The sequence below is a fragment of the Pristis pectinata genome, chromosome 2 (genome assembly GCF_009764475.1).
Source record: "Pristis pectinata isolate sPriPec2 chromosome 2, sPriPec2.1.pri, whole genome shotgun sequence".
NCBI classification, from domain to species: Eukaryota; Metazoa; Chordata; class Chondrichthyes; order Rhinopristiformes; family Pristidae; genus Pristis; species Pristis pectinata.
Window position 1 is genome coordinate 106,168,403 of NC_067406.1, and position 16,539 is coordinate 106,184,941.

The 16,539-nt window shown below is 39.9% G+C and overlaps 1 protein-coding gene across 1 annotated transcript in view; it reads left to right on the forward strand.

The window, feature by feature from the left end:
- Window positions 1-16,539, forward strand: part of gria2b (glutamate receptor, ionotropic, AMPA 2b) — a 110,583-nt gene that overhangs the window by 63,579 nt on the left and 30,465 nt on the right. The window contains 2 exon segments of the mRNA XM_052033943.1: window positions 3,168-3,221; window positions 10,967-11,128. Of these exon segments, the coding sequence (XP_051889903.1) occupies window positions 3,168-3,221; window positions 10,967-11,128 (216 nt within the window).

Below are 16,539 nucleotides of genomic sequence, written 5' to 3' on the forward strand. Positions count from 1 at the left end.
TGACACTAGCTATCACAGGTTCAGGAGACGCTGCTGGAATAGCCTGGGTGAGTAACTACAATGCATTTTGTAGATGGTACACACTGCAACCATGGTGTGCCAGATGAGGAGGAGGTGACTGTTTAGGATGTTGGGTGGAGTGCCAATCAAGGAGGCCGCTTTGTTCTGAATGGTACTGAGTTTCTTGGGTAATGGTGTATCTGCTCTAATCCAAGCAAGTCCATTACATTCCTTACATCTGCCTCTCAGATTTTGCAAAGGTTTTGGATATCAGGAGGTGGGTCATTCCTGCAGAATACTCATCTTCCCTGCAGGTTATACTATTGTTTTTGATTTCCAGCTTCTGCATATTTTTGATTGTTTCATTCTTGTCTAAAGGGAAGCAGAGACTGCTTCATGGAAGAGAGCTTCAGAGCACTGCTTCTAGCTCATGAGGAGCAGGAAGCAATATTATAATATTGCTTCATGCTGGTAGCATAAAAATCTTCTGGTCCTTACAGTTGTGTCCTCATCCCCATCCCAAATCTACTCATCTCATATAAACCTTGTTAGTTGGCCAATCCCATACAAAAGTTGGGTAATATATTGCTGTCTGTGCAGGGCCCCATCAGTTCACTGCAGCTGGCATTCAAATTAGTCCTGAACTTGAAACAAGGTTGGACTTCTGAATATGTCTTTGCTGTTGGACCAAGGACATAATACTGACCTTGCACCTATATTGAGTTCAGTATCCTCCCTTGAGGTTCTGGTCACTGATGCCTTCTGATCAGGAGAAAATAAAAATCCTTTTCACCAGATTATCATGTGTACTTTAAACTGAATTTTCAATGTTTATATATTGGCTCTACCTGTTAAGATTGCTTTGGCTTTGTGTAAAGAAAGTAATTTTCTGATAAAAAAAACCCACTGGGAAATGCTGGAAATCTTAGCAATTAGGCAGCATCTGTGAAGAGATGAACTGGGACCCCTATCTTAACTGGGACATTGTTTGTGAGGACAGTGGGGGAGGGGGAGTAGTAGTTTACATACAGATTAAGGATTTTTGATTCCACATCCTGGACTGTCATTTCATATGGGTTTCCTGCACACACACCATCCTGACTGGCAGACTTGGCAGAGTGCTGGAAGCAAAATGATTCAGAAGAGGTCAGAAGCCAGGAGCAGGTATGGAGCTTCAGCTGGGTAGTAGGATTATGTGGGAAAGGTGTGTGTGGGCCTTGCTCATTCAAGAGAAGGAGGGCTGCAATATCAAGGGAGGTGTGTCTAATCAGAGGGTCACCCATTGGTAAATATCTTGGGGAGCGGAGATTTGAGTTTGATCCCAGGGGATGACTTTGAGTCAGTTGGATGCTCCGATGATGGTCAGGGAAGAAGGAAGATAGTGGACTGGGTGGAAATACTCCTGCTCCTCATGGCTCAAAAGTAATGCTCTGTAGGCTCTCTACCATGAAGTAGTCTCTGCTTCCCTTTAGATTAGATATGAAGCAATCAAAAAACATGCAGAAGCTGGAAATCAAAAATGTTAGAAACATTCAGCAGGTCAGGCATATGTGAAAAGAGAAACAGAGTTAACATTTCAGGTCAAAGACCCTTCATTGTTGATGTGAAACTTTAGATCTATTTCTCTTTTCACTAACGCTATCTGAGCTGCAGAGTGTTTCCAGTATTTTCTGTTTTTATCTTAATTATGAGGCACACAGACTTAATATTTAAATTGATGATGTTGCTCACAGGAGTAGGTTGTTTGCCTGCCCACTGTTCTGTCTCAACTCTGTTCCATCACTACTAAATCTGGAAGTTAATGGTTGAAAGGATAATGAGGTCACTGTTGAGATCTTCAGAGGATTGGTGTTCTTTTATCAGCATTTTTCTAACAAATGTCAGGAACAAAAACAAAATATTTTTTTCCCCCTATTGAAGTTAGAGGTGAAGTTTCTAAATTTGTATGGCTAATGCAGAGCAACACTATCAGCTGTACTTGAAGGAAATTTATGGTTATTTTTCATTTTTCATCTGTTAAAAGAAATGGATGAAAATTTTTGCCCTGTTAATTCCCAATATGCATGGTTCTTGGATGAAATTCTAGATGACAGCGTCAATTCAGAAAATTGGTCATGCAGTTTACTAACTAATTTGAAATATTAATGGAAAATGCTGAAGATATTCAACACGTCAAGTAGCATCTGTGTAGAGAGAAATGATATTGATTTAGTAGACTTTCATCCGAAGTGGAAAATGTAGAGATTAAACAAGTAGCAAGCTAAAGAGGACAGTGGAGAAAAGAGAAAAGAATGAAATAAAAACACTTTGATAGGCTGGTCAAAGATCAAGTGGCAGAAAAGATGACAATGCAGAACTAAAGCATGTTGTAATTGGACAAGTAAAGAAGCAAGAGAGAGACCCAGAGGAGGTATTAGCTGAAATATCTGAATCATTATTAAAACTTGTTGAGTCCCAAAGGCTGAAATGTGTCTTATGGGAAGATGAGATGTTGTTCCTGAAGCTTACATTGAGCTTTATTGGAACAGTGAAGGAGGCTGAAGACAAGGAGGTAAGAGTGGGAGAAGGATGGAGAATTAAAGTGAAAGGCAACTGGAATATTAAGATCACACCTGCAGATTGCTCAGAGCTGTTGTGAAAAGTGGTCACCCATTCTGTGTTTGCTCTCCACAATGTTCACGAGACCGCAGTGTGACCAATGAATCTATGGGAAAGTGAAATGGTGATGGTTGGTCATGCAGATGGAGGAGGGAACCACGGTGTGCAAGAGGAATTTCACCAAATGCCGGAACTCTGAAATTTAGAACACGACAGCACACTCACCAGGGTTAATGTTAAAACTGTGCTGACCTTGCATCAGAACTGATCAATTCTGGCACAAATAGCAAAGTCTGATTATCTGAAATTGTTGAATTCAATTTTGAGTCCTGTGGGTTGCAATGTGCCTGAATGGAAGATGAAGTGCTGTTCCAAGAGCCTGACATTAAAAATTGATGGTTACTTTCACATCTCATAACAAATCCAATGCTAAATTGTTTATTATTTTGATTTTTATGTTTGAAAGAAATGTATTGGGTCAAGTTTATGTTTCAGGTCTATTCTGGTAATTTTCTCTTCAATGTTATGTTTCTTCAATGCAAACTCATTTCTCAATTTCTTCATCATAGGTCATAACTATCGGCAAACATGTTAAAGGATATCATTACATCCTTGCTAATCTGGTAGGTATCCTACAGTATGTAATAGAATCCTATGGTGTGGAAAAGTCAGTGACAGAAAGATGAAAACACTTTGTAAACCCTATTTAGTTCAGGTCTGCCTGTCCTAGCAGGTACATATTTAACTCTGTGAAAATGCTTGGTTTATAGCTTTATCTATTTCCAAGATATTTCATTGGCCTAGATTGTTTGGGGAAATGTTAATGTAACTACTGGCAACTCATTGCTGACTGCAAACTCTGGATTAAAAGAAACAACAAAAATCCCAGTGAAGTTAAAAAAAATGAACTGTATGCCTCAAGAAAAGTTAAGGAATTTATTTTATCTATGCAGATCAAAATGTCTGGCAGAACCATATAAGAGTCAGCCAACTTGTTCCATTTATAATGTTAGTATGATGCCCAGTTACTGAAGCGTACATACCTGTATGGACATGTACAATAAAAGTGCCACATGGAATCCTCTTGAGGTTAAAGAAGTACTCCAATGGGAATAATTTCAATTTTGTATAGTAATCTGTAGACCAATGTGAAATGGCTCCTGAGTGACTTCAAAATATACAGATTGCAATTGATTATTTTTCATTTTTGTTTAGAATTAGATATTTTAAATGGAATTACCAATGAATCAGCAGTTTTATTAATTGAATAATGCCTCAAATAGAATGTTTTCAGAGTCTAAACTAAGACTTTGAACGTCATTACCTTAGAAAAATGCAAACTGCTGGAGGAACTCAGTGGGTCGAGCTGCATCTATGGGGGGAAAGGAACTGTCAAGGTTTTGGGTCATGGCCCTGCATCAGGACTGGGATTGGAGAGGAAAGATAGGCAGTACAAAGAGGAGAGGGGGAGGGGTGAGACAGGGGCTGGTAGGAGATGGGTGGATCAAGGGGGTGTGAGGGATGATGAGCAGAAGGAGCCAGGTGTGGGAGGGAGAGGGTGAAGGTGGACACAGAGGCTGGAGAGTGATGAACGGGGACATAAAGACTACTAGTGCTGGAATATGATAAGTAAGGAGGGTGATCATGGGAACCATGAATGAAGGGCAGATGGAACCAGATAGGGGAGGAGATTCGATGGGCAAAGTGGGTGGGTGGGTACTAGGTGGATGGAACCAGGAGGGGGAGGGGCATGAGAAAGGGTGATGGAGGGCTGGGGGGGGGGGGCATGGGAAGGTGAACAAAGATGAGAGGATTGGAGATGGATCAGGAGACCGTGGGGAACACAGGAAGTACATTTAAAGTAATCCTTAGCTCTGTGTTCCTTGCTCTCTTTCTCCTTCTGATCCACTTCACCCACCTGGCTCCATTTGCCTTTTTTTGCCTTGTCTGCTTCCACCTATCACCAACCAGCCTCTGGCTCCAAACTCCACCTCTCTCTCCCCCACCTGGTTCTCCCTTCCTTGGTTCCCCTGTCCCCTACTAGTCCCTGCCTCATCCCTCCTTCTCTCCTCTTTATACCAACTATCTTCCCTCTCCACTCTTCATTCTGATGCAGGGTCTCAACCCGAAATGTCGAAAATTCCTTTCCCTCCACAGATGCTGCTCTACCCGCTGAGTTTCTCCAGCAGTTTGCGTTTTGCTCCAGATTCCAGCATCTGCGGTCTCTTGTGTCTTCATTACCTCAGAACACATCTTAATTCCAAAAACATAACAGCTGGCGGAATTAAAATAAGCAGCTCAATTTGGTGATCATCTTCAAGATATACAAAACTGATTTTTTCTTCTGCAAGTTCTTCAAAAGCTTCATAGAATTATACAGCATAGAAACAGACCTTCGGCCCAACTCGTCCATGTCAACCATTTATTTGAAAAATGAAGCATTTTTTAATCATGAATTGTACCATCAATATGTTGAATTAAAATTCACTGTTGAAGTTTGTTGCCCATTTGTATTGTGGTAAGGCTCGGAGTAAAACTATTCCCGATTGGTTGGATGTAACTGTTCAGAATTTATTCATGACAATAGCTTTTAAAATCAATCTGTACTGAGAATGTCATTGATGGAACAGTCATAGATATAATCATGAGACAAGGGTAGAAAACTACCATTTCAAGAGGGTAAAATTAATTTGGGGCCTGACTTTGTTTGATTCCATCATTCCTTTGGGATATCAAAGTCAGAAATTCTGTTTGTCTGTTAGCTGGTGGTATTAGAAGAGGAAAGGGGTCTTTAACAACGGTGATCCCCACATCCTGGCCTCCCATCAGCAATGCTAAACTATCCTCCAGATCTGCAATGCACAGGCTGACAATTGAAGCTCTTTGGCCCCACTGGCAACAGACCTAGATCTTCAAAAGATGCAAGGAACAGGTCTTCTGCATGGAGGGTTCCTCAATATCACACATCACTGAATGGCTTACGTTGTGGATAAAGAGCTGACATCCAGCCCATTCTGGGAGCACTCATAGTTGCATGCAAAGTATGGATTTAAACATGGAAGATACAGCAGGGTCAGCGCAGAGTTTCTTTGAGCGCAAATAGGGATACAAATATGACCAATCTCACCCAACGCCATAGAGTTTTCACTGCTTTATTTTAAACTGAATTCTCATCTAAATTTTACAAAGGGTTCAGCATTCCCTGGTCTCAAGTAGTAGTCAAATAAGCTCAATTTTCTGAGTAGATGGCAGCTGTAAGTGATCTGATTAGAGAATCATGAGGATTGTTGGCACAATGTTTCCTCAATTAGACTATTGTTACTATTCTACTATAGTATGGATGTGAATGGTTTCTGATATGTACTTAAAGAAAATCACCAGAATAATTTGGGAGTTAGCAGTGCTCTATTTTCCAACTGCACTGGAGTTCTAACATGTGCAACGACTTATGCTTGGAAGTCTCTTCCACTTGCACTTCATACCTGACATTACAATAGTGTACATTTTATGGGCTTGTGCTTCCAGTACAGATTTCCATTCAGTGGAAGTCAAAATTCTAATTGGCTAGCCATTTGATTTTCTGAGCTTAAAAACAATCTCATAATTCCAGCTGAAATGAAGTATCCATATAAAAACACATTGGCTTTTCTATTCATGCTTAAGGTTAATTATAGGATTTTTTAATGTTAGTTGAAAGAAAATGTCGCAGCTTGTATTTTCTTATAAAGAATCCCTGGGGATCAGCAGCTAACCATCTGAGAACTGCTTTGTTGCTGAACTAAATGTGTTGATTCTTAACCAGGGTTTGAATCCCACCCGAACTGAACAGCTTTTATAGTTTCTGATTAATTCAAAGTGAAGTGAGTTTGGAAACACCAAAAGTCAGTTTATGAAGTCCACTGCATAAAACTAAACCACATCTCATAAATTAAATAAAGTGGGCTGATTCGTAATAGAATCCATTGTTCAGAATGGGATTCATGGGATTCATATATATTGGGATAGAATAATAGGCTACGTGATAGATTCATTTTCCACCAAGAACAGGAGTAGGTTCTGAATCAGATCTGAAGTCAACATCAAGTTTGCTACAGAGAAAATCAATGAATGCTGAAGACCTATTATTTTTAAAATTTCGTTCATTGCTTTCTGGGAACTGGTAACAGATATCAGATTTCTTCAGGTTTTCTTTTATTCATTCTGGCCTGGTCCTCAGATCCTCTGTTAACCCATTAAAACAGGCATCTTGTTTGTCTTTTCCAATGTTAGCTGCCCAACCTGGCTATAGAAATGATCATGACCCAAAATGTGGAATGGAGGTGCCAGTGCCTGGATTGAATGGTTAGCACATGTCCTGTTCTGTTACACATCAAGCAATGAAGTAGGCATACAGCATTTTTCGCTTCTTTGTGTATTCTTAACTAGCTTTTTTTCTAATTAACCAAACAGAAATGGACCAAATAGAAATGCATTAATCAATTATTTCTCACTTTTCACACTTCACAGAATAGGTGATGGGTGCAGCCTGCTGATGGCTAGTTGGCAGGTCAGTGGAGCATTTCCATCTAGGCGCAGAGGACATGGCGGGATGTGCTGCACTTCTGCACCTGTGCCCTACAGTGGCATCCGAATCTCTTGCTCCACCTCTTGATTCCACATTGAATCCAGTGACATTGTCAAGGCATACAGCATGGAAACAGGCCCTTCAGCCCACTACATCCGTGCCAACAATCAAGCGCCCATCTACACTAGTCCCATTTCTTTACCTCTCACATCCCTATCAACTTTCCTCCCCTAATTCTCCTGCTACCCACCTACAGCAGGGACAATTTACAGTGACCAACTAACCTACCAACCAGAATGTGTTTGGCATGTGGGAGGACCCCAGAGCAACAAGGGGAAATCCATACAGTTACAGGGAGGACATGCAAGCTCCAGACAGCACCCAAGGTCAGGAATGAACTCATGTTCCTGGAGCCATGAGGCGGCAGGACAACCCGTTTCAACACTGTGCCACTGTGCAGCCACTTTGGTGAGCTGAGGGGCCACACACACTTTGTATTTGTGCCTCAGCTTTATGGTAACCATAGTGGGTGCACCTAACAGAGGTCCATGTATTTCAATGTGTTTGCAGACCATTTTAGAAAAGCTTAAGTCATTTTTAATTTAATTTTGTTTATTTAATATTATATTTGTGCATTTAATTAAATAAGCAGTTTAATGTGTTTTAAATAAAGTAATAATGTATTTTTGTTTTCAATTTTTAAAATGTTTAATTACTTAAGTTTTTTTCAACTGTTTCCAAATGGTCATCAGTGACATTTGGAAACAGTGGAAAGGCCTTTGACAGCATGTGCTGTCAAGTGGACATCAGGGTGAGGCTTCAGGTTGTGCTGACCAAGGCTTCCCAGAACAGCTGCGGCAATGAAGCCTCAAGGTCACTGGGAGCTGCATGGCTACGAAAGGTTCGTGCAACTATAGGGCCATCACAGGTTCAACCAGGAGGCGCAGACAGGAACTAGAGCAATCCAGCCCACTATTTCAAGTTTACTTACAGACTGTGCTAAAGTCATTACTCATCATTGTAGTAGCCCATCTTTGCAATGATGAGGGTTCAAAGAATGGGAGAAAATGCAAGTTTCTTCTATTAATGTACAGCTTAACTAGAGACAGGTTTAGCCATCATCCGATGACTGGCGAGCCACATGAGCTAACTTTATAAAAAAAAATTATTTTTAATTTTTATTTTTTTTTGCCCGCCCTTCGAGCAAACTATTTCTTGCCGCCTTGTCTCCAGCTTAATCTTCCAATGGGAGTCTTACTGCCTTATCACCAGGATGAGATGAGATATCTTTATTAGTCACATGTACATCGAAACACATAGTGAAATACATCATTTTGCATAGAGTGTTCTGGGCGGCAGCCCGCAAGTGTCGCGATGCTTTCGGCGCCAATGTAGCAAACCCACAACTTCCTAACCTGTACGTCTTTGGAATGTGGGAGGAAACCCATGCAGACATGGGGAGAATGTACAAACTCCTCACAGACAGTCGCTGGAATTGAACCTGGGTCACTGGCGCTGTAATAGCGTTACGCTAACAGGTTCATCATTTATCAAGAGACCACAGAGTTAATGGCAGTGCCTGCCCTGGTGGGTTGACAGACATCCAAATGTAAATTAGTATGGTCTATGTGGGCTGTGGAGCATCAGTTGATTCCAGGATTAGTACCGGGTAATCACTTAAGAAATTACAGGGACAGTGCATTCACCCGAATCAGAACTAACCTGTGGACTGCTTTCATGCAGACTGCGAGTCATACCTTACACGGATCCCATGAGGAATCTTCCATTTCAGGAAAAATATGCATGAACAGGACACAAGATGAAGACATCCTCAATTAATTGTTTTTGAGGCTGCATAATGAACATGGAACCTAAGAAGCAGCTTAGTGCATTCTACGGCATACAAATTCAGAAGAAATTTCAGACCAGATGTCATATGACATGGCCATGATAAGGAAAATGAAATGCTGCCTGAGGGCAATAAGAAGAAATGGATAGAATGTATATTCAGGAGGCAGGGAGGGAGAGACACCATCAACAATGAGCCAAACTGATTACTGGTTGTGAAGACAAATGAATTGTTTGTGGATTAGTGCAAGTTTTTTCTCAAGGAAAACAGAACCTTAATAGACACCATGTGAACCACAACACCATACTCTCAGGGGTTCCCTTGAATATAAGAGGAAAAAATACTGTATGAGTTGTGGACAAATTGGAAATCAGAGGGATAGATAAGTCTTGCTGTGACTAAGTCTTGGTGCAGAATGCAATGTTGTCGTATTAATGTCAAGGTGAAGGATGTCATGAGCATGTAAGCAGACTTTTTGAGTGTTGTGTGAGCTATTACTGTAATGGTCTGTGTACCAACAGACAATGCTACTTGAGCAAAGGAAGAAGTCTTAAAGAGCAATATATCAAAGTTGGAGAAAAGATACAAATGAATACCTCCTAACCTAATAATCATTGGGCTAAGTGCTAAGCTATGTTGCAGAGCAAGTTTAAGTACAGTGTGCATCGACATAAGCAGAGTGTGTGAGGGAGCATTTACAGGATGCATCTAAAATGTATGGACATTTGGACCAGTTCTGAAATAGAAGATGGCTCTGCAAGAGGAATGGACTGGACTTGAACTAAACCAGTGCCCAATATCTGAGTGTGAGCTGAAACTGCGAGTGTAGTGTTGAAGCTGGAACAAGCAGACTACTATCTCGCTGTGCAAACTCAGATTGGCCTTGCTATGATTGACAACAGCAACTAACTGTGAATGGCAAGAGACAGGCAAATTAGAACTGGAATGCTGAGCTCTGAGAGTTCAGGACCTCAGTGCAGGCATTCCAGGTTTGGAGTCAGTGAGTATAATGATCATGTGCAGGCAGAAGAGATTTAGATTAATTTCACATTGTGTTCAACACAGACATTTTGGGTTGAAGGGCCTGTTCCTGTGCTGTGCTGTCCTATGAATTGGAAGGTTGTCATTTCAACTTACCTGCACATCTAAGACAGGGTGCTGCCCTTCTTAGCAGAGAAGCCAGCAAGTACTGGTTTTGTGCATTACTGCCTGCATCGCTTCAGAGGATCTCACTTTTTCTCAACTTGTTTCCAACTTTATCTGTTTAGATATCTTGCCTCTGTGTAAGATTTAGCTTGCTCCAAAGTTAAACTCAAATAACCTTACTATTTGTTTATAGGTCGAGAGCCAAAGAAAGAAAGTGAATTTAGAATTAAGCAGAAACTTTTTTAAAATTTCAATCTAATTATATTTCCCAGTACCTTGAATACTCCACGGGCACATCTTTTTTTCTCTCTACGCCATTTAATGAGTAGACTGCAGCTGTATATTCAAGCCTGCTTTGAATATACAGCTCATTGTGGGTAGACAGATATTCACAACTACATCTGTCACCCCAGCTAACCCAAAATTAGACAGGAATACTTGGGGTGAAAATATAGTAGGACAAGTGTAAAAAAAATTCGGAAACTCGTAAGTGTGAAAGTACAAACATGACTCTCGAATTATAATACAGTGATCATAGGTGGAAGATTGAGACTGTAGACTATAACTCCACCATGATCAGCACACTAACAGTGTGCGTGAGTTCCCTGTGTAATTCCTGGAATACCTTTGAGATTAAAATTTTCATAAAATACAAAACTTTATTAACTCTATGTCACTGATCAATTGTACTTGGGTGGGATTAATTGTTTTAGCAACTGGCTGATATTAATTTCCTTCAGTGTAACACAGTAATATTTGTTGGGTAAGAAGATAATAGTATCACCTATGACACTTACTATCTGCTGCAGGGATTTACAGATGGAGACTTGTCAAAAATTCAATATGGTGGAGCCAATGTGTCTGGATTTCAAATTGTTGATTATGATGATCCAGTTGTAATGAAGTTTATGCAGCGATGGTTAGCTTTGGATGAGAAGGAATACCCAGGAGGGAAAACAAGCAAAATTAAGGTAGGTTTACCATCTGTGCAATTTTTAAACAACAAATTCACAAAAGCATGACCACCGAAATACTGTATGGTTACGGTGGTGAATGACTGAGTTTGTGAAAGTTTATGTCATAATGAGAATATTAACTTTGAAGAATAAAAAGTGTTTCTTGTCCAAGATTTACCTTTCCACCAGCATCAATACAATGGGTTACCTGGTCATTATTGTATTGCTGTTTATGGGGGTTTGCTCCATGCATAGTGGCCAAGGTTTCCTCTGTTACACAAGCACATTTCAAAAGTGCTTCATTGACTTGGAGGCTTGTTGGGGCTGTGAAAAGATTTGCAAAAATGCAATTCTTTTTTTATTTGAACAGCAGTAGTAAGCATCTAGATCATGTCCTGTTTAAAAATCATAGAGTCATTGAATCATAGATACAGCACAGAAATAGGCCCTTCGGCCCACTGAGTCCACACTGACCATCAACCACCCATTTAAACTAATCCTACATTAATCCCATTTTATTTGCCCCATATGCTCATTAACTCCTCTCACATTCTGCCAGTCACTTACATACGGGTGTGGGGGGGGGGGTGCAAGGGGTGGAGGGGGCAATTTGCAGTGACTACTTAACCTACCAACTCACACGTTTTTGGGGTGTGAGAGGAAACTGGAAGAAACTCCTACCACCACAGGCAGAACCTGCAAACTCCACACTGACAGCACGAGGTCAGAATTGAACCCCAAGGCAGCAGTTCTACTAGTTGTGCCACTGTGCTAACTTTGGTGTAAATGAACCATGAATCTAATTTCCGGATTTAGGTATTGATCCAATAGGGACAGAAGGCAGCTGTCACAGAGATAATGACTGAATGCTTCATTACAAAAGGCATACATCTGTACTACTCATCCCAAAAATCTATTTGATATCTGCTTATTTAAAATTAACCTAGTATCTGCTGTTACTTTGCAAAGTTTCACAGCCACCTCAATAACTGGGTTCTGAATTTAAATCTTAAATCAAGAAAAATATATCCCAGAGAATGTGCAATCTCTTTATAATGCAAATCTTTAAGTTCTGGTAACATAACAGTTCTGGTGAATCTGTGCTAGGAATTGCTACATTCCATATAAGCATCACATAGTTTCAAAGCAGTGCTATGTGATTTATCTCCAGGATTCGGCAGTTCACCCTTACCTTAAGTACTGAAACATATTTATAATGGCAGAAAGTGAGCTCTTTAGTTTTATTAGTGGTATATAACGAGTATAAAACATTCCTGGAAGACTAGCAAGATAATTAGGAGAGCTGTATAAGAAGAATTAATAATTTAATCATCTGTCTTTTCAGTTATTAGGAGCTTTATTTCACTCTACTGATGAAAAATTAAGGGGATCATTTGGCTTCTGAAGATGTAGCATATCCTTTGAGCAAGAGTGGGTGAATTCATTTGTTTGCAATATGTTAGTGATCAAGTAAGTTCTGGTCTGGTATCAAATGTAATGGTAGAATTTTTTCAAAGTGTAGAGCTAGTAATCAGTGCAGTATTTATAAAGATAGCAATACATTGTCCTATGTACAAAATTCGCATCCACTGTCTTCAGTGAAGCCAAATTTCAGAACAGAATGCAATGTGCGACTGCAAGGATATTGGACGTTTAGTGCAAGCTACCAAAAACAAACTTTTGCTCTGTTATATTTATGATGTTTGCAACATTTTGTTTTGCCATTTTGCTAAAGACTTACTAAAAATTATAGGCCACTAATTGCTAATTAAATTCTAGGAACATCAATGACAATAGGGACATTTCTTGTACTGTTTTAGCAAATAACAATGGTACTTTAAACCACAGTAAAATAAAGAAGAGAGTTATGTCCCCATTTACAACCTGGATTCAATAGCAGGTAATAATTTGATTCTGTCTAATGGAAGAATGTCTAATAATTTCATTGCTTCTGACGTGCTCCATTAACCAACCACAATTAGTGGTTGACCTATTTCCCTTAAAAGAAAACTGTAGGCTTTAACTCTTGGGTGACAATACAGCAAAATAAGATCTAATAGATGTCTGAGAACAGCAGCGGGCAGGTGGGTCTGATGTCAACAGCTCTGCTGCTTTTGATTTTCTGAGCCACTAAAGTTAAGCAGCAGGTCCTTGTGGCAAGAGTGGGTTCTCAGGATATTCATGTGCAGCTCAAGTGGTGTACTTCAGTTCCTTCTGAACCACAAACAAATGAGCTTTATCTAACCCTGACAATTAATCTCTGGTTGGAACCCATCACTGCTCCTTGGCTGCTTTAAATTGTAGATAGGGTACTTGCTTGATGTAGAAGAAAGGCTCTAAAAAAACTTGTTGTAGTGAGCTGTTTGGTGGTGGTGCTGTGTTGGTGGCTTCTCATTCCTATTGTGACCCCACCATTGCTCAAGCTCTAATAGATGTTAGTTTGTGAGCTCTTCACTACAAGATTGATGAACTTATCTACATCATCGTGGTCTCCTTCATCAAACCCAACCCTAATCGCCATCTTGATAATGTCAGTATTATAAACCCGCAGAAGTCATTCATACACTCTGACCATAATTTCCTCCAGATGCCATTCATTGTTGCATGAGTTTGGCTATCTTGATGTTGAACCTCTTCCATATTTCCTGAATGATGATTTGTCATTGCTGCTCATTTCTGAATCGATGTGCTTCATTGTGTGCTGCAGGTAGTAAGCCTCAAATGTAGGAATAGCACCTTGGTCTATGGAACAATAATACCACTAATAAAAATAAAATGTTACCAGGATGGGGTCAGCCATAACATTGATGGTAATCAGATGTCCTAGGACGTTGTCAAGGAAGTGCAAAGGTTCTGTTGCCCAGGTTATAACCTTTTCAAGGAAAGGGGAGAGAAACACCATGATATCATCTTGAAAAAACAGCATTGTCATCCAAGTGTTTAGCTGGATCACCACGCCACTGGAAAATTGACCTTTGACTATCTTGGATTCTGTTATTGGTAGATTAAGAGAGGCATGAATGTATCGTCATTCTTGTGTTGTCTCCAAGGAGAAGAGTTAGGCAGCTGGCTGCCTTGTAGAATGGAGCAGTTTCCTCATCCCTCGTGAAAGCATCCTCTTCCAAATGAACCTCATCTCATCTTGCACCTCCAATGCAAGACGAATAATTTGCAAGTTAGCATGTTTCCTGAAATGTTCAAATCAACCATGAATGATTCAGCACTTTCAGAAGATCCACCACCGGCCTCAAGCTCTTTCAAGCCTTGCTATAATAACCATGCTTTTTCCTGGATCATTATCAAACTTAGGGGCACATGACATTGATTCTATTCTTCTATCCAAATGCTTAACCTTTTTCCATTCTCTCCATTATCTTTGCCCTTCATAGCCCACAGTGCTCTTCCAGAGGTAATACTTACGACACTAACTATAGTTTTGTCTGCATTGCTGAGGACTGCTCACACCATCGATGGTGCAAGATTGATGAATGGCCTAAGTCCATCATCCTCTCACCTTTATCACTTATATTAGTTACATTCAGTTTAATATCAATGCCCATAGGTTGCTGTGATTTCTTAGTGGACATACAATCCGTAGAAGTGCTGGGCTGCTTCAAAGCCATCGTGAAGGATGCACAGAGTAAATTATGATGACTCCTGAAAATAAGCAGAGCTCTTTAACTTCGACCATCTCAGCAAAGTCAAAATGGTGTGGGAGGAAGTACAAAATGTATTATGGGTGGAGATTGGCACTTTTTTCATGATAACAAAAAAAGTTTCATAAATTGAGGATACATTCTATATAGAATCAAGGGAGACATAGCAACATTTTGTCAATTGAATGTTTGTAAACTGAAGAATACCTGTACAAATTTAGTCAGATTCCTTCAAAAAAAACTTTTTTTTCTTTCTAAGGAGACAGAATTAATGGTGATAACTCCATAATACAATAAGCATTTTGGAAAATTAATTAGAATAATTGTGATCATATTAATGCAGTGTCTGGAATTTCGATAGCCAACCACTTAATGAGTCAAATTACTGAGATTATCAGCCCTACTGTATAATGAAGTAAATGTAAAGAAAGTTTTTGTAATCAGGTATGTTATCTGTGGATGACTGGAGTCAAGTATTGCATGTGTATTATGAGAGCTTCATTGTTTAGCATATGAGACAAATGCTCACCGTTCTTCCAGTTGTAATACCAGCTCTTAACTAGCTCTCATTTATATTATGGAACATTTAAAGGTGCAATGTGGTCCTCATAAAACTGAGAAATCTTTAAAAGTCAAGTGACATATTGTTAAAAACTACATTCTAATGAAATGATACAAAGCCGGGTAGTGGTGTGAGTTGTGAGGATGATGCAGAAAAGGTTCTAGGGAATATAAGTGAATGGGGAAGGTCATGACAGATAGTGTATAATGTGAAAAAATGTGAGGTCACACCTTGGTATAGAAAAATATAGAAAAGCAGAGATTAAAAAGTGTTGGTGTTTGGAGGGACCTGGGTGTCCTTGTAAACAAATCATTGTCCTTGCAAACAAATCACCAAAATTTAACATGTTTGGACAGCAAGCAATTAGGAAGGCAAATAGTACGTTGTCCTTCATTGTAAGAGATTTGAGTCCCAAGAGTTTTGCAGAATCCGGTGAGACTGCTCCCCCAGCTCAAGGAAGGATACAATTCCAATTGATTCCTGTGATAGGGAGGATTGTCCTAATGAGGAGAGATTAAGCAGACTGACCCAAAACCCTTCTGAGCTTAGAAGAATGCGAGAGGATCCCATTGAAATGTACACGATTTTATGGGACTTGACAGTGAATGTGCAGGGATGACAGCTTCCCTGGCAGGAATGGCTAGAACCAGGCGTCAAGTCTCAAAATAAGGGGTCAGCCATTTAGGACTGAGGAGAGAAGAAATTCCTTTACCCAGATGGTGGTGAGTCTTTGGAATTCTCCAGCTAACAGGGCTTGGATGCTCAGTTGTTGAAAATACTCACAGAGATGAATAAAGTTTTAGACAGGAACAGAATCGAGGGATATGGTGTTAGTGCAGGAAGGTGACTTTGAGGTAAATGGTCAATCATGATCAACATATCAGTATAACAGCAGGGCACTAATATTATAAACACTGAGGCTTGAAAACCTGATTGGCCAAAGTGCTTAAGAACCAGAAATTACTATTCTAGTCATACACCTGTCTTAATTTGTTGGACAACAAAATGCCTGAAGTACCATTTTAACATAACATTTTATGGTTAGTGAAAATAAAACATGCACCTAGAATTTATCTTGCACACCACTGCCTTTTTTAATGTTACATGATCTTTTACAGAGTGGAGTGCAAAAATGTGTCTTTTTAGGGAGAAATAGATGGGAAATTAGACTGCACACTTCCAGTCACAGTATGTGTTTGTGACACAGG